The following is a 25,832-nucleotide window of genomic DNA, read 5'->3' as shown; positions in this document are numbered from 1 at the left end:
AATTTCTAGAGCCATGGGATGGTTTCCCTTTGTTTTTGGTCCCCCTGGTGGGACCCACTCTGCGGGTTTATTCCCTCACACTTCCCTAACTTTGGAACACACTGTGTGCTTGTGTCTTTTAGGTCATATAGGTGCTTCATGATTATAAAATATGTACAGTATAGGTATACTCTTTTTCAAGATCATTTTGGTACTTTTATAGACTGACTGCTCCTGAGGAAGTGGATTTATTCCATGAAATGCATCAGTCCACATAAGACCAGCACATGTCTATGCTACTATCAGAATAGAATGTTATGGTGAAACCAATAGATAAGATTGTATCGATCTTTTTTACGAAATATATGGCATATCGGCATGTTTTTTATTAAATTTGTTTACAATGAAATAAATATATTTTATATAATAGTTGTGCTTCAAAAATCTCATCCTTCACACTACAAATTCTAATTTTACATCTACAATGTTTGAATTATTAGATGCACTTGCTGAATGTACCTACAAATCGAACCCAAGCACTTTCACCCATTGCTAGGCAGTACAATGCTCTGAATTATAAAAAAGTATCAGATTCTCTTACAAAATATTGTGATAGACTGTCAATTTTACCAGCCAATGAAATAATATTGCGTCCTCAGTAAAATAAAATCTAAATATTTATACATGTATAATATTGTACATATTCTTCTATATATTATATATTTATTGATGACTGGAAATATAGAAATCAATATTATTTATTTAGCTCTGTATATAGAATTCTGACTTTCATATTTTCTGTACAGGTTGATTGATGAACCAAGTTTTCAGTCGTGTTGATCTTCATACAACTAAGTCACATGAGAAATGAGCCATATGGGTGTCTTATGTGACTGAAAGTCTTAATTGCAGTTCACTGAAGAATTCACACAGGACTCAAGACATATCTGATTTCAAAGTGTTACAACTGCTTTGGTAACTCTTTAACACTGCCCCAGCCTCAGAGGACAACAGGAGAGAAGTCATTTCAGTGTTCTGGAAGAGACAATGGCTTTACAGTAAAGTCCAACCCATGTATACATAAAGAGTCTTTTTTAGTAGCTATTTTTTTGTTTGGAATGTGACAAAGGTTTTACAATGGAGGCAAAACGTATCGCACACCAGAAAGCTCACACTGGAGAGAGACCTTTGCAGTGTTCTGAATGTGACAAAGCTTTTACATGGAAGTCAGAGCTTATCAGACACCAGAGGATTCACACCGGAGAGAAGCCATATCAATGTTCTGATTGTTGTAAAGCTTTTATATCGAAGTCACATCTTACAACGCATACAAGGATTCACACTGGAGAGAAGCCATATCAGTGTTCTGAATGTGACAAAGCTTTTACACAGAAGTCAGAGCTTATCAGACACCAGAGGATTCACACTGGAGAGAAGCCATATCAATGTTCTGATTGTTGTAAAGCTTTTATATTGAAGTCACAGCTTACCAAACATACAAGGATTCACACTGGAGAGAGGCCATATCAGTGTTCTGAATGTGACAAAGCTTTTAAAGGGAAATCAGAGCTTACCAAACACCAGAGGGTTCATACTGGAGAGAAGCCATATCAATGTTCTGAATGTGGAAAAAGTTTTACACATAAGGAAAACCTCATCAGACACCAGAGGGTTCACACTGGAGAGAGGCCATATCAGTGTAATGAATGTGGCAAAGCTCTTACAGCGAAGCAAAGTCTTATCAAACACCAGAGGATTCACACTGGAGAAAAGCCATATCAGTGTTCTAAATGTGATAAAGCTTTTACACGGCCGGACCACCTTATGAAACACAAAAGGGTCCATACTGGAGAAAAGCTACATCAATGTCCTGAATGTGGAAAAATGTTTGCAAATAAGACATATCTTATCATACACCACAAGATTCACACCGGAGAGAAGTCATATCAGTGTTCTGAATGTGACAAAGCTTTTCAAGGGAAGTCAGATCTTATCATACACAAGAGGATTCACACTGGAGAGAGGCCATATGAGTGCTCCAAATGTGACAAAGCTTTCAAAAGAAAAGCGAAGCTTAACATGCACGAGACAATTCACACTGAAGAGAAGCCACATCAATGTCCTGAATGTGGAAAAAAATTTGCACGTAGGGCATACCTTATTACACACCAGAGGATTCACACTAGAGGGAAGTCATATCAGTGCTCAGAATGTGACAAAGCTTTTTCATTTTATTCAAACCTTGTTAGACACAAGAAGACCCACACTGGAGAAAAGCCATATAAGTGTTCTGAATGTGACAAAGCTTTTAAAACCAAGCAGGAGCTTATCATACATGAGAGGATTCACACTGGAGAGAAGCCATATCAATGTTCAGAATGTGATAAAGCTTTTACAAGTAGGGAAAACCTTATCAGACACCAGAGGATTCACACTGGAGAGAAGCCTTATCAGTGTTCTGAATGTGACAAAGCTTTTAAAAGCAAGCTGGAGCTTAACAAACATGAGAGGGTTCACTCTGGAGAGAAGCCATATCAATGTTCAGAATGTAATAAAGCTTTTACAAATAGGGATAGCCTTATCAGACACCAAAGGATTCACACCGGAGAGAAGCCATATCAGTGTTCTGAATGTGACAAAGCTTTTAAAAGCACGCAAGAGCTTATCATACATGGGAGGATTCACACTGGAGAGAAGCCACATCAATGTCCTGAATGTGGAAAAAAGGTTGCACATAGGGCAAACCTTATCAAACACCAGAAGATTCACACTCTAGAGAAGCCATATCAGTGTTATGAATGTGACAAAGCTTTTAGACAGAAGTCCAATCTTATCGCACACCAGAGGGTTCACATTAGAGAGACTCTCTGAATGTGACAAAGCTTTTACAGTTAATGCCAAGCTAATCAATCCCCAGAGGATTCACACGCTTCAGCCGCAGGGAGGAAACTTTTAAAGAAGGGGGATGTTAAAGGGGCAACAGCTAAACCATAATGAAAGAGTTGCAGGTATTTCATTAGTTTCACATCTCATGTCATCTCACAAGCTAGTATAAAAAAAGTAAAAAGGTATTCTATGCTACTTTGAAAAACTGTCTGAGCAAACAGAAATGTAATGGACAGATGTGTTGTTTATGTCCATCGGGCACACACTTAGAAAGTCCTTTACTATTTTACCTTTTGACAGTTTTTATATATAATCATCAATGACTAAACTATGTTTAATCACAATTCTCATCTTTTTTGTAGCTTTGACTGAAAATGTAATGCATATCCATGATTCACTAACTGAGCTATGTTCCCAAGTGTTTTCTTCTTTGCCTGCTCCTGACTTAATACATTTACAACACTGCCTCAGTGCCATAACTGGGTAGTGGTCAAGTGGCATCTTGCCAAGTCTCTGAAGCCAATATGTGAGAGTCCATTCCAGGTTCTGATGACTATTGCTATATCAGTGAATTTTGAGGACTTCAGTTAAGCCTGTCTTGTCCACACCTCCCATTACACGTTCAAGTGGCATCTTGCCAAGTCTCTGAAGCCAATATGTGAGAGTCCATTCCACGTTCTGATGACTATTGCTATATCAGTGAATTTTGAGGACTTCAGTTAAGCCTGTCTTGTCCACACCTCCCATTACACGTTCCACCTGCCCTCCCATGATCCATACCCCTTGTTCACATTCTTCCTTCTCTCATGGATGACAGCTTTGCATGAAAGTTTGTGGTTGGGACACCAGCCTTGGAGAAGTCTCTGCTTGGTGATAAAGCAACTAGCTAATCTGGCATAGGCCTTCCAACAGTGAGTTACTGCTGCTTTATGGGATATGTTCAACAGTACCACTTGATCCCAGCTGGCCACTTGTGTTTCATCCAGTTCTGCCACATGTCTAAGGGATTCCATTATTTGAAGATTGGATGTTATTATCTTGTTTCTCTGTTCAGCTATTACTCATCTCCATAGAACAATCACACAGTACACCTGCAAAAGATCTGAACTACAAAGTGGGGGATGGAAAGTCCTCTGATTGGGGTTCTCTTTATTGACTCTGCATGGACAGGTCACTTTATTGAGTAAACTTTGTTTGTGAAGAACACTTTTTGACCCTGGAAATGTAAAAATTTTGTACCTGAAGTATAACTATGGGCAAAATCAATAATTACATAAATTGTACAATCTGTCATTAACCACTTTAGTCCCTGGGCCTTTCTCTCCCTGAGCCCTTTTTAGTCCCAGAGCTTTTTATTTTTGTTTTTAGCGTTGATCCTGTTCTTCATACTGCACCTTTTAATGTTTGTAGTTTACTCAAATATTTTATGCATCAATTTTTTGGGACAGATGGCTTTAATTTTGTAGGGAATTTTGGATTCGTATATTGTTGTTCCCTTGTTTTTTTGAAGAATAAATAGTAAAAAAATAAGCATTTTTATGTACCGTATTTATCGGTGTATAACACGCACCGGCGTATAACACGCACCCCAAGTTTAGGAGGGAATTTTAAGGAAAAAAAAAACTTTTAGGAGGGAAGTTGAAGGGAAAAAAACTTACATTTAAATGCCCATCATTGCAGCCTTCTCAGTGCAGCCTTGCCCCAGTGCAGCCATGTCAGTGCAGCCATGTCAGTGCAGCCTTGTCAGTGCAGCCTTGTCAGTGCAGCCTTCCCCAGTGCAGCCTTCCCCAGTGCAGCCTTGTCAGTGCAGCCTTCCCCAGTGCAGCCTTGCCCCAGTGCAGCCTTCGATCCTGTGATCCCCTGCCATCCTGGGCTTCAAAATCGCCGACTGCGATTTGAAAATGGTGCCGCCGGCACCGAAATACACAGAGCCGGTCCCCGGTTCTTCTCGGCGGCTCTCGTTCACTTTCGGCTCCACTCGTAGTCCCGCCCGGGATGGGCGTGACTGTGAGCGGAGCTATCCGAACCTAGCGGAGTGCACTCCGCTAGGTTCGGGCGGTGCTCGAGTGAAGCCGAAAGTGGCCGAGAAGAGCCGAGGACCGGCTCTGTGTATTTCGGAGCCGGCGGTGCCATTTTCAAATCGCGGTCGGCGATTTTGAAGATCTGACAGCTCAGGATTGCAGGGGATCGGCGTATAACATGCACCCGCGATTTTCCCCTGATTTTAAGGGGAAAAAAGTGCGTGTTATACGCTGATAAATACGGTAATTTATCCCAATGCAGCATTTATTTCATTTGTGCACCCCCCCATATTTTTACTCCAAAATATAAACAACGTCTGCTGAGTAAAATAATGTCACATTGGTGCAATGTTTATGTAATGAAGGGAAAAGGTAAAGCTCAAGGTAAATGTCTGCATTTTACTTTTGCAGAGCTTTATTCCCCTTTCTACACTACAACGCAATGCACACAATGTTTATGGAAATTGTTAGTGTAACATTAAAATTTATGTTAATGCCTCTCTTTTTAAAATGAAAATATTTCTTCTTTTTATCGTTAAAATACAGAATGTATAGAGCACCAACAGTTTACACTTTACAACATGAGGGCAGACAGTACATTTACAATACAAGAAGTATTTTGGGCACCCCAGAGGTGGGGTGGTGGAGGCAGGATAGGCTTCTCCAAAGAAGTGTTTTCAGGGAAAAGTGGACGGATTAGGAGATAGTTGGACAGATTGAGGTAAGGAGTTCCATAGGATCGGAGAAGTTCTGGAGGCAAACAGGGGAGAAGGTGATGAGGGAGCTAGAGAGCAAGAGGTCTTGGGAGGAATGAAGACAGCTATTTGGTATTTTGAGAGTAGGTTAGTGCTGTAGCTGGGGGCAGAGTTCTGGGTGGCTTTGTAAGTTTTATTGTTTGTATTTTGAATTTAATTTGTTGGGAGAGCGGCAGACAATGGAGGGATTGGAAGAGATGGGTAGCAGATGCTGAGCAGTTTGTAAGGTGGATGAGTTTGGCAGCAACATTCAGAATGGACTGAAGGGGGATAGCCTATGTAAAGGTAATCCAATGAGGAGGGAGTTGCAGTAATCAAGGAGAGAGATAACCAGGGAGTGAATTGGGAGCATTGTGGTGTCAGTTAGGAAGGGACGTATTTTGGAAATGTTGCGGAGGTTAAAGTGGCAAGCTTTGGACAATAATTGGATGTGGGGCTGAAAGGATAGTTCATAGTCCAGGATTACACCTAGCACCCTGGCATGGGGGATGGGTTGATGGCTGTGCCATCGATCTTGACAAAAAAGTCAGGGGAAAAGGCACATGTGGGAGGAAATATTATGAGCTCAATTTTGGATAGATTGAGTTTGAAGAAGTGTTGTGACATCCAGGCTGATATGTCTGTAAATTAGTGATACGTGATGAGACTGATGGAGTGAGCTGAGATGTAGAGAGATTTAGGTGTCATCAGCATAGAAATGGTATTGGAAGCCATGGGAGGCTATCATTTAACCCAGGGAGGTGGTGTAGATGGAGAGTAGGATAGGGCCAAGAACAGAACCTTGGGGGACCCCAATAGAGAAAGGGAAGACAAGAGGAGGAAGTAGAACTGTAAGACTCTGAAGGTGTGGTGGGATAGGTTGAATGAGAACCAGTGAAGAGTACAGTCATGAAGGCCAATGAAATGGAGTTTTTTGAAGAAGAGGAGGTTGTCAACTTTGTAAAAGGCAGCAGAGAGGTCCAAGAGTGGGAGTACACAATAGTGTCCATTGGTTTTAGACATTAGTAAATCATGTGCGAGTTTTAGGTGAGCAGTTTCTGTGGATTGTTGAGGGCAAAATCCATACTGAAGGAGATCAAGAAGGTTATTCTTAGTGTAATGGTTGCTTGGCTGGTTCTAGACCAGACTTTAAGGAGTTTGGTGTTAAAAGGGAGCATGGTGTGGCATAGTTTGTTAAGATTGGTGAGATCCAACGAGGGCTGTTTAACCTGTTCCCACCCAGTCATGGACGTCCTCCCATGCCCATGCTCACACAGCCCACAACCCCCCTGCAGTGCGGAAAGTGCGGTCTGTGATTGCTGAGTCCTTTGGACTCAGCTGAACAGAGATCAGGGTAAAGGGCCAATCACAGTAAAGGGTCCTTTACCACATGATTAGCTGTGTGCCAATGAGAGCTGATCAAAAGATGTAAACAGAAGTTGGTTGCTGCTAGCATTAGGAGAAAAGCATAAAGCAGATAATTTGCTTCTGTTAAAGGGACATTGGTCCCAACATTTGCCAAAAGTGCTGCTAATTAGTGCCCACCAGTGCCCATCAGTGCTGCCAGTCAGTGCCTCATCAGTCTCACCTACCAGTGCCCATCAATGCCACCTATAAGTACCCATCAGTGCAGCCTATCAGCGCACATCAATGAAGGAAAAAAATTACTTGTTTGCAAAATTTTATAACAAATTATGAAAAATTGTTTTTATTTTCAAAATTTTTGGTCTTTTTTGTTTAGCAAAAAATAAAAACCCCAGTGGTGATTAAATACCACCAAAAGAAAGCTCTATTTCTGTGGGAAATAAAATATAAAAATGTCATATGAGTACAGTGTTACATGACCGCACAATTGTCATTCAAAGTGTGACAGCGCTGAAAGCTGAAAATTGGCCTGGGCAGGAAGGGGGTAAAAGTGCCCAGTAAGCAAGTGGTTAGGTATTAAACAATCTATTGCTGCAGGGAGAGGGAGGACAGAGCTAGAACGGATATGTTCCCACCCTTTTACTTAATCATTTCAGCTTCTGGGCAAAGGCTGGATGCCAACTGTCACAGACCCACCATCACCTGCAGGAGCTGCTGAGACCAGGTGATGTTTTAAAACCACACTGGGACAAATGGCCGCTATCCCAGTGCCAATTTAAATGAACAATGGGGGCTCAAGTGGTTAACAGTTTTTTTATTTTTCTGAGTCTCTGTTGTAACATTTTTCACAAGCTGTCAATCAATGATGGCAGTTGGAGGGGTCGGGACCCACCGAATAACAACTGTCAGATTTTATTCATATGGTTTAAACCCCTTTTTTCCAAAACAAACTGTTTCTGTAACTGATTTAGACGTGTTAGCTGAAGTTGGGGTTTACTTTTTCTTGTCACTTTGTTAACCACTTGAAGACCTGCATGGTAAACCCCCTTCCTGTCCCGGCCATTTTCCGGTTTTCAGTACAGACACATTTACTCAATCATGCAACACTCTACTCAAATGGATTTGATATCATTTTTTTGAGACACATAGAAACACCTTTTTGGTGGTATTTAATCACCACTGAGTGTTTTACTTTTTACTATATAATAATTTTGGAAAAAAAAGAGCCTGTGTCCTTTTAATTTTTGCTTTTAAGCTTTGTAAATAATTTCTTCATAGATTTAGGCCAAAATGTATTCTGCTACATTGCTTTGTTTAAAAAAAATCTGTGTATATCGTTTAGTCTGTGTGAAAGTTATAGACTATAGTATATTTATTTGATAATTGACCAATCCTGATGTACTGACTGCCTATCTCATTTCTTGAGGCCCTAAAATGCCGGGATAGTACAAATACTCCCAATGACCTCTTTTTTGAAAATAGGCAGTCCAAGATATTTAGTAGACACGTAAAATTCGTTTTTGTCCCGAATACAAATTTGGACAAAATTTTGGTTATTCTGAATCTGCAAATGAAATAATAACGACTAGTAACGAATGTCATTGAAATCCAATACAATTTTTTTTGTTTATTCATTTTCTAATGAATTCCAACTTTTCAGGACAATAAGGATTGGGTTCGGTTGAAAAACAATTGACTGATTTGAATTCTGTGTGAAGAAATAGCTGATTGTTAAGCAGTGGGCTGGGAAGCCAGCCGCCGGTGTTCTTACCAACCATGAGTCCTCATATGTCAGCGGGTTTCCCCACTGACAGATGAATGTAAAGAAAATAATGCCGGCATTGCCTGGCAATATAAAAATGTTTAAAAAATGGCGTAAGGTCCCCCCAAAATCTATACCAGAGCAGAGCCCCCCCGACCCAAAGCACCCACCACCCTATGTTGAGGGTATGTGGCCTGGTATGGTTTGGGAGGGGGGTGCTTGCTGGTCCTCTCCCCTTTCCTGACCTGCCGGGTCTGGTATGGACTTTGGGGGGGCCCAATTACTTCTTTTTTACATTTTTCTATTGCCGGGCAATTCCACTGACAAATGATAACTCATGGTTGTTAAGAGACTAAATTGATTGCATAGCCCTAAGCTGGCAATCAAACACCTTAATACACCTGTGCCACATCCTTAGTAAACTGTAGATGCTAAATAGAGGAAAAATGGACTTTATAGACACGTATAAAAAAGTATAAATTTTAATAATTCACATAAAGTACATACATATACAACAAAAATAAATTATATTAAAGCAATACGGGACACTGTGTGCAATCCCAGGGGTAACACTACAATGATACTTCCTGTGTGGCAATATGGAGAAAATGCCCACACTGTGATGTAGCATGCCTCTTGGTGAGTCCCACAGTCCATATAGATTAAAAAGAAGTGCTCACATTTTTAGTGACCTGTTGTCATTTCTTCAGGAGCTTTGTTAATTCTATCTAGAGAGATATATATCCAGAATTAAAATACAATACACCTTTAACATGGTAATACAGATATGTACATGGACTCACCAAAAACATATGGTGCTTTAAGCACCATATGTTTGTACTGAGTTCATGTACATACGTGTACATATGTGAGTTAGTAAAATTTTATTCTTTTATATACGTGCCTATAAAGTCCATTTTTCCTCCTATTTAGCATCATGGTTAAGGACGTGGGCAGCCAGCTTCCCGGCCCACTGTTTAACAACCAGCTATTTCTTCACACAGAATTTGAATAAGTCAATCGTTTTTCGACCAATCCGATTTCTAATCGTTCTAAAAAGTTGGAATTCGTTAGAAAATTAATAAAGTTAATTTTAATGAAAACAAAATTAAATTTCATGTAAACAAATTCTGAAACCAAACTAAACAAATTCCATCTGAAAACAAAATTAGTAACATAATGACTCTATGCAAAATTAAACAAAATTATTTTTTCCATTCTGCACATGTCTAGTATTTAGTAAGAAGCATTGTGGATATTTTGAAGTTGTAATTTTGTGCCATAAGTTTATGTAAAATGAAGAAACTAAATAAAATTTTATTTGATTTCACAAGGTTGTCATTTCAACAATTCTTTCTCACACACAGCATAAACAATTACACCCCAAAACACATTCTTCTTCTACTCCCCATTGATTATGGTGATACCACATGTGTGAAACTTTCAAGCTGCCTAGATGCATAGAGGGGACCAAACTCCAAGGAGTATCCTCAGGCTTTAAAGTGGGACTCCTGTCAAAAATAAAAAAAACTCCCCTTTATTTAATTAAACAATATAATAAACTTTTATATTAACCATTTCTCAGATTGCTGAATGCCTGATTGGAAACAATTTTCCAGCCAGACATTCAGCACTCCTCCTCTCTTCCACTGACAACATCTGCTCACTGCAGCCAAATGTGTCTACAGACAGGTACTTCCTCATTCCATTGTTGGTGTTTGTTCTCTCAGCCCTGCTCCATCCCTCCCCCATTCTTGACCTCACACGCTGTCTCCTAAATGAGGACACATAAGCGTTCTGGTTCATGAGAGAGCTTCGACAGGGGAAGTAGCTCCTCCAATCATTGTAGCCTTGATTTGGCTCGTGGAGTGAATGAGAGCTGAAAGTGAGACACCCCCACCGGCAGCTCTCAGGCTCAGAAGGAAGGAGGATTGTTCATAGGACAGGCAATAAACAACTGCATGGGATTATTTTGGTGCTAGGGTCAGGGCAGCCATCATAAATTTTGGGGCCCCTTACAAAAGCTTTAGACCTGGGACTGTGGGCTTGACCATCAACCTTCCCCAGGGCCCGCCCACTGGTGGACACTAAATCTGCCCAGTAGCCATCCCACCGAGTCCTTCAGTGCACCCATTTTTACAACCTAATACAGTATATGAACATGAAAAGTGTATTCCAAGTCATCAGTGCTTTCAAGATTTAACAGTAATGATTTATATTTTTGCCAAAAAATATGAAGCCTGTCACCACAACAAGGTAGACTCTTTTGAGCAGAACCCTACAATAACACTAACTGCACTACCCTTTCAATGTTCTCCAATCTATCTTCCCTTAGCAGGTCTAAAAAAATGTAAAAACTCCAAAACAAGAAAACAAGAGAGCCCAATCCAACAAAGAGACAGTCACAGCACAGGTCCACATCCAGCAACATTGTCAATCAATTTACCATTGTGCTGTCTAACAACTTGTTTCCAAATCTGAGCACAGTGAGCACTGAGCAGTCTTGCAGGCTACACACAGCACAGCTCTTCCACATGCCTGAGCTACGACTGGTGTGGGGCCAAAACCAGCATCTGGCCTTAGATGGTATAACTCCACCTTCCCCCTGCAGCTGAAACAAAGTAAGCTGCATTGGCTCACTCCATGGCCACCCTGCTTTAGAAATTGCTAGTTCCTACAGCAGCAACCAGCGGCAGACTGGTGCCACTCTAAGCTGCCTAGCGGCATGTTACTCAACTGGTGTATGTCAAACAGACACAATAGAACAATGGAATACAAACACACCCCAAACAATCTCGGCAAAGAGCCCAACAGCATGAGACAACACACAATATATACATATATACAACATTTCAGTGTGGCTGTACAGTGAGTCCAACTAGCACAGATCAGACTGGGGTTCTTGGTCACCCTGTGCCACTAATGGACACAGGGTAATTTATACATAGTAGGGTTCAGGGGAGCTGGACAAGGAGTTTCCAAAGCTCTCCAAGGTAAGCTGGGTTCCACAAGCCCCCCCACCCAAAGTGACTCCCGTCACAGCAGGTATAGGGGGAATTGATTCCAATGGGTTGTATCCCAATTGTAGGTGGTAAGCGACAGACTCCATTGGGGTCTAGGACTGCTACCTTTCTTATAAGGTGTCAGCGCTGGGCTCAGTGCTTCCTTCTCAAAGCTGTCCGCTCAGCTGTCAGCTAATTGACAGCTCCTTTCTCTCCACAGTGACTCACCTGTTGGTGATATCCTGTTCATCAGTCCTGCCTACTTAAGCCATCCAGCCCAGATGATCTCTGCCTTTGCCTTGGTCACATCTCTAGAGACGCTCTCCTGTGTTCCTGTTAAATACTTTCCCCTGGAGTTTTGAAATATTTTGTTTACCTGTATTGCTGGCTTATAGGTGAGTTATTTTGCTCCCTGGCATACTCCATAGTCATCCCCACATCTCTATCCCCTGGCTCTTCCATCCTCCCTTCCCCTCTCCTTCCTTTCCCTTTTTTCCCCCTTCCCTTTTCCCCCTCCCCCTTCTTTTTTTACCCTTTTCTCTTCCCCCTCTTCCTTTCCCCTCCCCCTGTTCCAACCCCCCTTTTTTTTCCCCTTTCCCTTTCTTCCCTTCCCCTCCAACCCCCTCTTTCCCACCTTATTATCTATCTGGTTTGCCTTTTCCCCTCCTTTCCTTTTCCCCCCTCCCCCTTCACCCCTATTTCTCCTATTTCTCCATCACTCACTCCTCTTCCTCCATCCATTTCCCATTTTACTCTTCTTTCCCCATTGTCCTCCCTTTTCCTTCCCCTTTTTCCCCTTCTTCACGTACTTTACCCCCTTCCCTCTTCTTCTCCTTCTCCCTCCCCTCCCTTACAACACCCCCTTTTCCCCCACCCCCCTTCCTTTTTTACCCTTTCTCTTCCCCCTCTTCCTTTCCCCTCCCCCCTGTTCCAACCCCCTTTTTTACCCTTTCTTCCCTTCCCCTCCCACCCCCTCTTTCCTACCTTATTATCCATCCGGTTTGCCTTTTCCCTTCCTTTCCTTTCCCCCCTCCCCCTTATTTCTCCTTCACTCACTCATCTTCCTCCATCCATTTCCCATTTCACTCTTCTTTCCCCCTTGTTCTCCCTTTTCCTTCCCCTTTTTCCCCTTCTCTCACTTTACCCCCTTCCTCTTCTCCTTCTCTCTCCCTTACAACACCCCCCTTTTTTCCCCTCCCCCTTCATTTTTTACCCTTTTCACTTCCCCCTCATTCCCCCTCCCCCTCTTTCCCACCTTATTATCCATCTGGTTTGCCTTTTCCCCTCCTTCCCCCCCCTTATTTCTCCTTCCCTCACTCCTCTTCATCCATCCATTTGCTATTTCACTCTTCTTAACCCCTTGTCCACCATTTTCCTTCCCCTTTTCCCCTTCTTCCCTCACTTTACCCCCCTTCCCTCTTCTCCCTCCCCTCCCTTACGACACCACCCTCCCCCTCCCCTTCCCCCCTTTCTCTCCTTTCCTCCCCCTTCCTCCCCATCCCCTTTTTTCCTTCCTTTTCCCTTCTCATTCTCACCAACTGTGGAGTGACTATGTATGATATGCCCTCCCATCATTATTATTCCCTTTTATCTAGAACCATTTTCCGCATAATCCCCCTTGTCCGCCGTGGGGGGGGGGGCTTTTTTGAGCCGCCTAGTTTCACACTTGACCATTTACCTGTCAGGTGAGCAACTTGCTCTTTTTATGGTTTTTTTTGGAACCATAACTGTGTGCGTTTTTCAATTGCTTTATTCAACTATTTGTCTAAAAGATTATTCCTCCTGAGGAAGTGGTGTATGTACCGCAAAACTAGTAGAGGAAATGTCAATCTTTGAGACATACTTCATCAACAGATACCTCTTGGGGGAACCCTGTGTATTTGTTTATTGATTATTTCATTGAATTTTGTATGTTATTTTTAGATGTAATAAATAACTAATTTTATATATTAACTATGTTGTTGTTTATCAGTACCGAGAGTCCACCTTAACCATTTGGGTGGGAATAATTTGTATGGTCAGCCTCAGCAATTGCCCAACTCCCCCACCCTCCCTTGTTTCAAAATACAGTAAGACATGTGCTTCCAGAAGGCAGCCAAGGTCCTGTGCACCTCTTCACTCTCCTCCCTGCCGGAGGAGTTCCGCAATTTTAGGGATGTCTTTGACAAAGGTCAAGCAGGTAGTTTGCCTCCACACCGGTCATATGATTGCGCAATTGACCTTAAACCTGGTGCCATGCCCCCCTTGTGGCTGGGTTTACCCTTTGTCGGTCTTGGAGGATAGGGCCATGGAGGAGTATTTTGCAGATGCATTTTCTTTAGGTTTCATCCGCAAATCCTCATCTCCTACTAATGCTGGTTTCTTCTTTATGAAGAAGAGGAGTGGTGAACTGAGACCTTGTATTGATTATAGGGGTCTCAATCGTTTCACGATTAAGAATGCCTATCCGATTCCATTGATTACGGAGTTATTTGACCGCCTCAAGGTAGCAACGGTTTTCACAAAGCTTGATTTGAGAGGGGCATACAATCTTGTGAGGATTTAGGAGGGCGACAAGTGAAAAACTGCATTTAATACCAGAACAGGCCATTATGAGTCTCCCGCAATGCCTTTTGGCCTTTGTAACGCCCCGACAGTTTTCCAGGAATTTATTAACGATGTCCTCCGAGATTTGTTGCAGTTATCTATGGTGGTTTATCTCGATGATATCCTCATATTTTCCAAGTCCCTGGAGAGCCACCACACAGATGTCTGTCGTGTGCTTCAGAAAAGAGAGAACAATTTGTTTTGTAAATTGGAGAAGTGCGAATTCCATCATGAACAGGTTAAATTCCTGGGTTATGTCATTTCCACTGCTGGTTTTTCAATGGACCCAGAGAAACTTTCAGCAGTCCTACAGTGGCCCTAACCCGTGGGTTTACATCCTCTGCAGCATTTTCTTGACTTTGCCAACTATTATTGGAAGTTTATTCGTAACGTCTCATCTCTGGTCAAGCCCCTGACTGATATGACCAGAAAGGACGGAAACCCACAGAGTTGGTCTCCGGAATCCATTAAGGCCTTTGAGAGTCTCAAGGCTGCCTTTGTTTCTGCTCCTGAGTTGGTACATCCTTATCCTACGTTACCTTTTATCCTTGAGGTTGATGCTTCTGAGACTGGAGTTGGCGTTCTTCTTTCTCAACGTCCTACCTCTGAGAGCGCTATGCATCCTTGTGGCTACTTTTCCAAGAAATTGTCACCTGCGGAGTGCAATTACGAGATTGGTGACAGAGAGCTGTTGGCGATCATTTTAGCCCTGAAAGAATGGAGACATCTCCGTGAAGGTACCACTGTGCCGGTTCTTATCCTTACTGACCATAAGAATCTTGCATTCTTGTCTGAGGCTAAACACCTCTCTCCCAGAAGGGCGCAATGGGCTCTTTTCTTGTCCAGTTTCAATTACATTGTCTCATTCTTACCCGGTACTACTTGTAAGAATGTAAGGGCTGACGCTTTGTCGCAACCATTTTCCTCCACTTTCAAGATGGAGTCGGTTCCGGTTCCTGTGATTCCTCCTGATTGTATTCTGGCTACGGTTCGCACCAGTCTCACTTCTCCTTTGGGTGACAAAATTCTTGCCGCTCAGATCCATGGTCCTCCTGAGTAGAGATGAGCCGAACACCCCCCCTGGTTCGGTTCGCAGCAGAACATGCGAACAGTCAAAAAATTTGTTCGAACGCTTGAACACCGTTAAAGTCAATGGGACACGAATGTGAAAAATCAAAAGTGCCAATTTTAAGGGTTAATATGCAAGTTACTGTCATAAAAAGTGTTTGGGGAGCCGGGTCCTGCCCCGGGGGACATGTATCAATGCAAAAATAAGTTTTTAAAACGGCCATTTTTTTCGGGAGCAGTGATTTTATTAATGCTTAAAGTGAAACAATAAAAGTGAAATATTCCTTTAAATTTCGTACCTGGGGGGTTTCTATAGTATGCCTGTAAAGTGGCGCATTTTTCCCTTGTTTAGAACAGTCCCTGCACAAAATGACATTTCTAAAGGAAAAAGAGTAATTTAAAAGTAATAGCGGCTATAATGAATTGCCGGGTCTCGACAATACAGATAAAAGTCATTGAAAAAAACATCATGGTATCCCCCCAGTCCATTACCAGGACCTTTGGGTCTGGTATGGATATTAAGGGGAACCAATTTTTTTTTAAATGGTGTAGGGGGTCTCCCTCAAAATCCATACCAGACCCTTCAGGTCTGGTATGGATTTTAAGGGGAACCTCACGCCAAAATTTCAAAAAATGGCGTTGGGGTCCCCCCAAAAATCCATACCAGACCCTTTTTCGAGAACGCAACATGACAGGCTGCATAAAAAGAGGGGGTACGAGAGAGCCCCCCCTCCTGAACCATACCAGGCCACATGCCCTCAACATGGGGAGGGTGCTTTGGGGTAGCCCCCCAAAGCACCTTGTCCCCATGTTGATGGGGACAAGGGCCTCATCCCCACAACCCTTGCCGGTGGTTTTGGGGGTCTGCGGGCGGGAGGCTTATTGGAATCTGGAATCCCCCTTTAACAAGGGACCCCCAGATCCCGCCCCCCCTGTTTGAAATGGTAACGGTACATTGTACCCATACCATTTTACAAAAAAGTGTTGAAATTAAAAAAAAAAAACACAAGACACACTTTGGGACAAGTCCTTTATTAAAAAATAAATAAAAATGTTCCACGAAGTCCATTCATCTTCTTCTCTTTTTTAAATGTTGGCACGGGGTTCCCCTTATAATCCATACCAGACCTTAAGGGTCTGGTATGGATTTTGAGGGGGATCCCTACACCCTTTTAAAAAAAAAATTGGTTCCCCGCAATATCCATACCAGACCTGAAGGGCCTGGTATGGAATTTGGTGGGACCCCAACGCAATTTTTTTTTAACTTTTGGTTGGGGGTTCCCCTTAATATTCATACCAGACCCAAAGGGCCAGGTAATGGACTGGGGGGATCCCATGCCGTTTTTTTCAATGACTTTTATCTGTATTGCCGAGACCCGACAATTCATTATAGCCGCTATTACTTTTAAATTACTTTTTTTCCTTTAGAAATGTCATTTTGCTGTCAGACTGTTCTAAACATGGGGAAAAAGCGCCAGTTTACAGGCATACTATAGACACCCCCCAGGTACGAAATTTAAAGGGATATTTCACTTTTATTGTTTGACTTTAAGCATTAATAAAATCACTGCTCCCGACAAAAAGGGCCGTTTTTAAAACTTTTTTTGCATTGATCCATGTCCCCTGGGGCAGGACCCGGGTCCCCAAACACTTTTTATGATAATAACTTGCATATAAGCCTTTAAAATTAGCACTTTTGATTTCTCCCATAGACTTTTAAAGGGTGTTCCGTGACTTTCCAATTTGCCGCGAACATCCCAAATTGTTGGCTATTCGGCAAACAGGCAAACACCCGATCGGTCTCATCCCTACACCTGAGAAACCTTGTGGCCCCTGGTTAGTCCCAGAGAGTCTCCGTACTGCCGCGCTCCAGACTTACTATTCTCCCAAGGCTGCTGGCCACCCTGGGAAGAATCCACTCTTTTGGGCCATTTCCCAACAATTCTGGTGGCCTAGTCTACATGCTAATGTAACCGCCTTCATAGCTGCCTGTTCCGGGTGTGCTCAGAGTAAGACTCCATGACACCTTCCACAATCAAACATTATAAAAAAAAACAGAGGTACCCCCGAAGTTATAGACCCCTCCCTGTGTCTGTAAACAGTATATTACAATGCAAATTAAATAACTTCATATATATGTAAACATATCACACAAGGAGGGAGTAGCTCATTGCGATGCATTTTGTCTTTGTCAGCTTCTTCAAGGGCTTGAAGAGGTGCAGTGATAATGGGTTGCTGGAATAAATATATACATACATAAGATATCCACAGACCATTGTTATCAATAGCAATTGTTTTGGCATTTAGTGTGTATATTCATCATGTTAACTTACAGTTAAAAAGTAAAAAAGGACCAAGACACCGCAGGCTGGATGGACCAGGAAAATCCACCAAGGGACCACCAAACAAACACCCCAAATAAGGGGGAGCAAATAAGAAAGTGCCACCCCCACTCACAATATATTCCAAATACTATCAAATAAAAGAGACACAGATATATATATAGATTGCCATATCTCATACACAGCACACAAAACACACATTTTTCATGGCTGACAATACAGCCATGGACCATATATGGACATAACCAGCCTAGGTAGTATGTGTGAATGTAATTCCAATGGAGGGCAAAGGGTAAGCAGCTGCATCAAAAGTATATACAATATCTCGCAAAAGTAAGTATACCCCTCACATTTTTGTAAATATTTTCTTCTATCTTTTCATGTGACAACACTGAAGAAATGACACTTTGCTACAATGTAAAGTAGTGAGTGTACAGCTTGTATAACAGTGTAAATTTGCTGTCCCCTCAAAATAACTCAACACACAGCCATTAATGTCTAAACCACTGGCCACAAAAGTCAGTACAGCCCTAAGTGAAAATGTCCAAATTGGGTCCAATTAGCCATTTTCCCTCCCCATTGTCATGTGACTCGTTAGTGTTACAAGGTCTCAGGTGTGAATGGGGAGCAGGTGTGTTAAATTTGGTGTTATCGCTCTCACTCTCTCATACTGGTCACTGGAAGTTCAACATTGTACCTCATGGCAAAGAACTTTCTGAGGATCTGAAAAAAGAATTGTTGCTCTACATAAAGATGGCCTAGGCTATAAGAAGATTGCCAAGACCCTGAAATGGAGCTGCAGCACGGTGACCAAGACCATGCAGCGGTTGAACAGAACTGGTTCCACTCAGAACAGGCCTTTGCATGGCTCGTGTGCACATGCTCAGCGTCATATCCAGAGGCTGTCTTTGGGAAATAGACGTATGAGTGCTGCCAGCATTGCTGCAGAGGTTGAAGGGGTGGGGGGGTCAGCCTGTCAGTGCTCAGACTATACGCCGCACACTGCATCAAATTGGTCTGCATGGCTGTTGTCCCAGAAGGAAGCCTCTTCTAAAGATGATGCACAAGAAAGACCACAAACCGTTTGCTGAAGACAAGCAGACTAAGGACATGGATTACTGGAACCATGTCCTGTGGTCTGATGAGACCAAGATAAACTTATTTGGTTCAGATGGTGTCAAGCATGTGTGGCGGTCACCAGTTGAGGAGTACAAAGACAAGTATGTCTTCCCTACAGTCAACCATGGTGGTGGGAGTGTCATGGTCTGGGGCTGCATGAGTGCTGCCGGCACTGGGGAGCTACAGATCATTGAGGGAACCATGAATGCCAACATGTACTGTGACATACTGAAGCAGAGCATGATCCCCTCCCTTCAGAGACTGGGCCGCAGGGCAGTATTCCAACATGATAACAACCCCAAACACACCTCCAAGAGGACCACTGCCTTGCTAAAGAAGCTGAGGGTAAAGGTGATGGAGTGGACAAGCATGTCTTCAGACCTAAACCCTATTGATCATTTGTGGGACATCCTCAAATGGAAGGTGGAGGAGCGCAAGGTCTCTAACATCCACCAGCTCTGTGATGTCGTCATGGGGGAGTGGAAGAGGACTCCAGTGGCAACCTGTGAAGCTCTGGTGAACTCCATGCCCAAGAAGGTTAAGGCAGTGCTGGAAAATAATGGTGGCCACACAAAATATTTACACTTTGGGCCCAATTTGGACATTTTCACTTAGGGGTGTACTCACTTTTGTTGCCAGCGGTTTAGACATCAATGGCTGTGTGTTGAGTTATTTTGAAGGGACAGCAAATGTACACTGTTATACAAGCTGTACACTCACTACTTTACATTGTAGCAAAGTGTCATTTCTTCAGTGTTGTCACATGAAAAGATATAATAAAATAGTTACAAAAATGTGAGTGGTGTACTTACTTTTATGAGATACTGTAAATCTAAAATGACAAAACACATAAAAAAAAAGTCCCATCATTCCTAGACACAAATGCCGGTAAATAACACAATAGACCCCTCCACAAGAAAAACAGGGAGGGGGGAAGATAAGTATCATGTCACATTACCTGCAGAGTATCCCTTGTGCAGACGTCTGCTCACTCCAAAAAGCCCCTCCTTAGACAAGTGTCCTTGTGTGAATCACCTGTGGGGATGAGAGAGATCCCACCCTGTTTAAATAGCGTGAAATTATGCCAAACAATTCCTCCTTGTGCTGCCGTTGTTCTGTCGAAGTGCCCCCCCATCGAATAGTGCCCACGCATGCACAGGACAGAGCCGCACTTCAGCTGATTTGCCGATCAGCTGGAGTGGCATGACCAGGGCGCAGGCGCACATTGTAGGAGGCATCCCTCGATGGGAGATATCATTTCATGGCCACAATTGAAACCTATACAAACAGCGGGGGGAGACCATAGTTCTCACATTGTGCCTCGCTGTTGCGGGGCAACTTTACAGTGTGCTGATGGTCCGGTTTTGTCTGTGTTGCAGGGCAGGTTTGCTGTGTTGAACGGCCGGTTTTGCCTGTGTGAAAGGATGGGTTGCAAAACTCGGTGATCCCCTTACATGGTCCAGTGCAAAAAACTTAATGTAGTCTAAATTGAAATTATGATAGAGGCATATGGCTGATGTCATTAGGCTATTTTTTATTTCATGCTCATAGTCCTGTATATGCTTATGAAAGGGTCTTTTCTACATAGAAGGCCTTGCACCAGCATTCCATGTAGTATACAACCCATATTGTTTGACAGTTACAAGGAGTCCACACTTGTATGTCTGGTAGATGTACTGTTTTACTTCTCTAGATCCAGCTACAGTAATTACATTTTCCATGACTAAATGTCCCTCTATTCTGTTTACCCCAAGGGATACGAGAGGCCCTATCAGAGGCCCTATCATTCAGATGGCTATGGATTAGGTGATCACGTAATGATTTAGCCCGACGATAGGTTACTTGAGGCCTATCCCCTACATACTTCACTACTATTGGGTTCAATAGGTGCCAGTGTCGTTGTCAAATTTTGGTCACTTTAGTATGGTTCTGTAAAAAACAAGTAATAATGCAGGTGAACTCCTTTTCCTTAGGTTTATGGTGAGCATATAAATGCAAATCACTGGACCTCTGTTTAGTTCTATTTAAGACATTCTTAAGGCATTTTTTGCTGCATCCTCTTTTAATGAGACGATTCTGTAGTTTTTTTGGCTTAAGCATGGAAATCCTCCTCCTTACTGCAATTTCTTTTTAGTTTGACCGCATGGTATGCTGTTTTTCAGTGTTGTAGGATGGGCACAAGAGGCGTTATCACTTACCTGGTAGCAGAGCTTGAAAGGATGAGGAAGGCCTTTCTTACACCTCTGACTTGGGGGCCCTGATAGTGCAGACAGGAGGTGCAGGAGTGCAGAGTTGCACAAGTGCCTGGAAGTCTTGCCAGCAGTAGGGCAGATGTCCTTGTTGGGCAGGTGAAGTCATCACATGGCTTCAGCAGGTAGACAGGTAGGCATCAGTGGAACTGGTGCCAAAGGAGCAGACAGAAGAATGGTCACTGGACAAGCCGAAGTCGATGCAGGTGGAGTTCAAGGAATGGTCAAGACAAGCCGGGTTGATAACTGGAAGCAGGATACAGGTTCGGATACAGGTTCACAGGATACCAGATACACAGGAGGCTGAAGACAAGGCAGCATTGATTCTGAGCACTGGCTGGGTTTATATAGTCGGTTTGGCTCCAGCATCTGTCACAGGTGCAAGCAAGCGCCGGCGTGCACAGGGATGGGCGCCGGCTTGTGTGCGAGCAAAAGTTTGCGCATATCTATTAGCCAATGCCCAATTTTAGGAGCATGAAAGGGAATCAGTTTTAGCTTGTGCCCAAGACTTCTTCCAGAGGAATTATTCTGTTTGCTGGCAAGTGCATCCAGACAGGCGTGGAGGATAGTATTTGCAGCCGATGGCTTGCAATATAAATCTGCCATAAGACACCCCGCCGTATTTTTGAAAATTTGAATATCCAAGAAGGTGACTCCAGATTGATCACATTCCATCGTGAATTTAAGATTGAATGTATTACAATCCATCCACTCCATAAACTCATCTAACTCTCCTCGTGTGCCCATCCAAATTAACAAAATATCATCTATGTACCTGTGTCATGACAGAATGTGGCACAGGTACATAGACAAATCTCCACCAAAGAAGACTGAACGCTCCCACCCCCCAGGTACAGGTTAGCACATTTAGTCCCATCGCATCTTCCTGCACCAGGAGATAGTGGGAGCCGTTAAACAAAAAGCCATTTTGAGAGAGAATGTATTCAAGTAATTCCAGCACAAATGCATTGTAATACCATGTAGACCGATCTCTCTCTCTGAAGAATTCAGCAATTGTGGATATAACCTTGGAGTGGGGTACTGAGCAATATAGGACCTCAACATCTATTGTGACCAGCCAAGCATTGGTTGGCACACTGATGTCTTCTAAGATTCTTAATAGGTCCCTTGTATTCTGTATATGTGACGGCAATGATGTTACAAATGGTCTTAGATAATCATAAACTAGCTTGCTAGCCCTCTCAGAGATACATCAGATTCCCAATATTATTGGTCAACCCAGAGGGGTCTCTGTGTCTTTATTCACCTTTGGTAATGAATAAAAAGGTCGGTGTGTTGGATTCTGAATAGGGATGAGCCGAACACCCCCCTGTTCAGTTCGCACCAGAACTTGCGAACAGGCAAAAAATTTGCTCGAACACGCGAACACCATTAAAGTCTATGGGACACGAACATGAATAATCAAAAGTGCTAATTTTAAAGGCTTATATGCAAGTTATTGTCATAAAAAATTTTGGGGACCTGGGTCCTGCCCCAGGGGAAATGTATCAATGCAAAAAAAAAGTTTTAAAAACGTCAGTTTTTTCGGGAGCAGTGATTTTAATAATGCTTAAAGTGAAACAATAAAAGTGTAATATTCCTTAAAATTTCATACCTGGGGGGTGTCTATAGTATGCCTGTAAAGGGGCGCATGTTTCCCGTGTTTAGAACAGTCTGACAGCAAAATGACATTTCAAAGGAAAAAAAGTCATTTAAAACTAATCGTGGCTATTAATGAATTGCCGGTTCAACAATACATATAAAAGTTCATTGATAAAAATGGCATGGGAATTCCCCACAGGGGAACCCCGAACCAAAATTTAAAAAAAAATGGCGTGGGGTCCCCCCAAAAATCCATACCAGACCCTTATCCAAGCACGCAACCTGGCAGGCCGCAGGAAAAGAGGGGGGGACGAGAGAGCGCCCCCTCCTCCTGAACTTACCAGGCCACATGCCCTCAACATTGGGAGGGTGCTTTGGGGTAGCCCCCCAAAACACCTTGTCCCCAAGGGCCTCATCCCCACAACCCTTGCCCAGTGGTTGTGGGGGTCTGCGGGCGGGGGGCTTATCGGAATCTGGAATCCCCCTTTAACAAGTGGACCCCCAGATCCCGGCCCTCCCCCCTGTGTGAAATGGTAAGGGGGTACAGGAGTACCCCTACCATTTCACAAAAAAACTGTCAAAAATGTTAAAAATGTTAAAAATGCTTCTTCTTTCTTCTAACTTCTTTCTTCTATCTTCTATCTTCCTTTGGTTTCTTCCTCCATCTTCTTCTTCTTCTGGTTCTTCTGGTTCTCCTGGTTCTTCCTCCGGTGTTCTCGTCCGGCATCTCCTCCGCGGCGTCTTCTTTTCTTCATCTTCTTCTCTGGGCCGTTCCGCATCCATGATGGCATGGAGGGAGGCTCCCGCTGTGTGACGCTTCTCCTCTTCTGACGGTTCTTAAATAAAGGAGGGCGGGGCCACCCGGTGACCCCGCCCCCTCTGACGCACGGGGACTTGACGGGGACTTCCCTGTGGCATTCCCCGTGACGTGATTGGTGTATTTTACAGTATTATTAAAATCACTGCTCTCTGCATACACTTTTTTACTAATCCCTTGGCTAATAGCCCTAAAGAATGAGAAATTTGATTTGACAAATTTATCTGCCATTAACTTCAATGGGGTTTAGATTTGGCATCTAAACTTTTGATACGTTCAGCCAAACCTCTGGGAACCAAACCCAGGTGTGTTCAGCTTGTCCCTACTAGTGAAGGGTTCTGCTAATACTAGGCCATTCAAAAGACGTTGTAGATAATTTTGTTCTTCCAGCCTTGAACAGTAACAGTTTAGTGAAGACCCTTTTCTATTCCACCATGACCCTGCCCCTGTGTAGAAAGCCAGCTCCATAAAGACATGGTGTGACTAGTTTGGTGTGGAGGAACTCAAGTGTCCTGCACAGAGCCCTGACCTCAACCCTACTGAACACTATTGAGATGAATTGGGACCAAAGCCAGGTCTTCGCATTCAATAATAGTACCTGACCTCACAAATCACATAAATGCCCACAAACACCCTTCAAGATCCTGTGGAAAGTCTTCCCAGAAAAGTATAGGCTGTATAGCCACAAAGAGGGTCAACTTCATATTAAGGTCATGGGGAAACTCCATAATAATGGCCATGGTTTTTTGAATGAGATTTTTAGATCCATAAAGAAATGGTGAGACCTGTTTTGTGTGGATGAACTACACAGAGCTCTGACCTCAACTCTACTGAACACCAATTGTGAGGAATTGGAACTCCAATAGTGAGCCAGGTCTTCTCATCCAAAATCAGTACCTGACCTCACCAATGGGGCCAAATTCCCACAGACACCCTCCAAAATATAGGCACATATGGGGCAACTTCACATTAATGGTTATGGTAGGGGGAAATTCAATATTAATGGCCAAGGAGGAGGGGTGGGCAACTCCATAGAAATGGCCATGGGGGAAGGGCGGTTACTCCTTATAATGGCTTTAGGGAAAGGAGGGGGTTACTTTTTTATTTATGGCCATGTTTGGGGGAAACTGCATACTAATGGCTATGAAGAAAGAGGGGCAACTCTATATAAATGATGGCCCTGATGGGGCAGGGGAGGTGGGGGCGACTCCAGTCCAAATAAATGGCCATGGTTTTGGAATGTGATATCCAACAAGCCCATATACTGTGGGTGTGATGGAATGGAGACACAGACTTTTGACTATTTCACACACGGCTCCTGTTAGACATGTGCAGAATGAAAAAATTCATTTTGTTTTGTTTCGTTTTGAGTCGGTATTTACATAAATTTGTTTAGTGAAATTCATTTAATTCTCGTTTGGAATTTATTTATTTGAATTTGAATTGATTGAAATTTTTCAAATTCGGTTAAATCGATTCAAATTTGATTCAAATTCCATTCAAAATCAAATGTATTCTATTATATTCTAATTCAAGTTTTGGAAGATGGTTTTATTCTTTCTATTTCATTCTATTCTATTGTTTTTTCAATTTTTTCTATTTTCTACTCTATTCTTGTATTTTCTATTCTATTCTTTTCTATTCTCAATTTCAGAAGAGGGTTATATTGTTTCTATCCTATTGTTTTTTCTATTATATTCTTTTCTCTTATTTCATTTTCTATTCTATTCAAATTCAAATTTATTCTATTTGAATTCAAATTTATTCTATTCCAAATCTGAAATTTCTATTCAAAATTTTCTATTTTAATCTATTCTTTTCTATTTTATACAAAATCAAATTTAGTCTATTCGAAATTCACATTTCGGAAGAAGTTTTTTTTCTTTTCTATTCTTTTCTATTCTTTTCCATTCTATTCTTTTTGTTCTATTCTATTCTTTTCTATTCTATTTGAATTCAAATTTATTCTTTTTGAAATTAGAATTTCAGAAGATGGTCTTTCTATTTTATTTTATTCTATTCTTTTTTTTTATTCTATCCGATGCGTTTATTTTTTTATCATTTTTTATTCTGTTCTTTTAGTTTCTATTTTATTTTGTTCTGTTTTACTCTTTTATATTCTATTTTGTTTCTATTATATTATTATCTATTCTATCCCTTTATTGTCTATAAAATGTTTTGCTATTCTTTTATTTCCTATTCTGTTTTACTCCATTTTATTCTATTCTATTATTTTCTATTCTTTTATATTGTTTTCTTTTATATTCCTTTATTTTCTATTCTAATTTTATTTTCTTCTG

At 42.2% G+C, this 25,832-nt stretch overlaps 2 protein-coding genes across 3 annotated transcripts in view; one reads left to right on the top strand and one right to left on the bottom strand.

Annotated features, from left to right (window-relative positions):
* Positions 1-4,771, top strand: part of LOC141126583 (uncharacterized) — a 137,556-nt gene extending 132,785 nt beyond the window's left edge. The window contains exon 6 of one of the 2 annotated variants that reach the window (XM_073612503.1): positions 1,207-4,771. In XM_073612503.1, the coding sequence (XP_073468604.1) occupies positions 1,207-2,850 (1,644 nt within the window). In that variant the 3' untranslated portion in view covers positions 2,851-4,771. Of the gene's footprint in view, positions 1-785 lie in introns of both variants that reach the window. The other variant, XM_073612502.1, reaches the window with a different exon arrangement.
* Positions 1-25,832, bottom strand: part of LOC141126606 (uncharacterized) — a 757,790-nt gene that overhangs the window by 494,654 nt on the left and 237,304 nt on the right.

The sequence above is a fragment of the Aquarana catesbeiana genome, linkage group LG02 (assembly GCF_042186555.1).
Source record: "Aquarana catesbeiana isolate 2022-GZ linkage group LG02, ASM4218655v1, whole genome shotgun sequence".
Taxonomy (NCBI): domain Eukaryota; kingdom Metazoa; phylum Chordata; class Amphibia; order Anura; family Ranidae; genus Aquarana; species Aquarana catesbeiana.
This window is presented reverse-complemented; position numbering and strand designations above follow the sequence as displayed.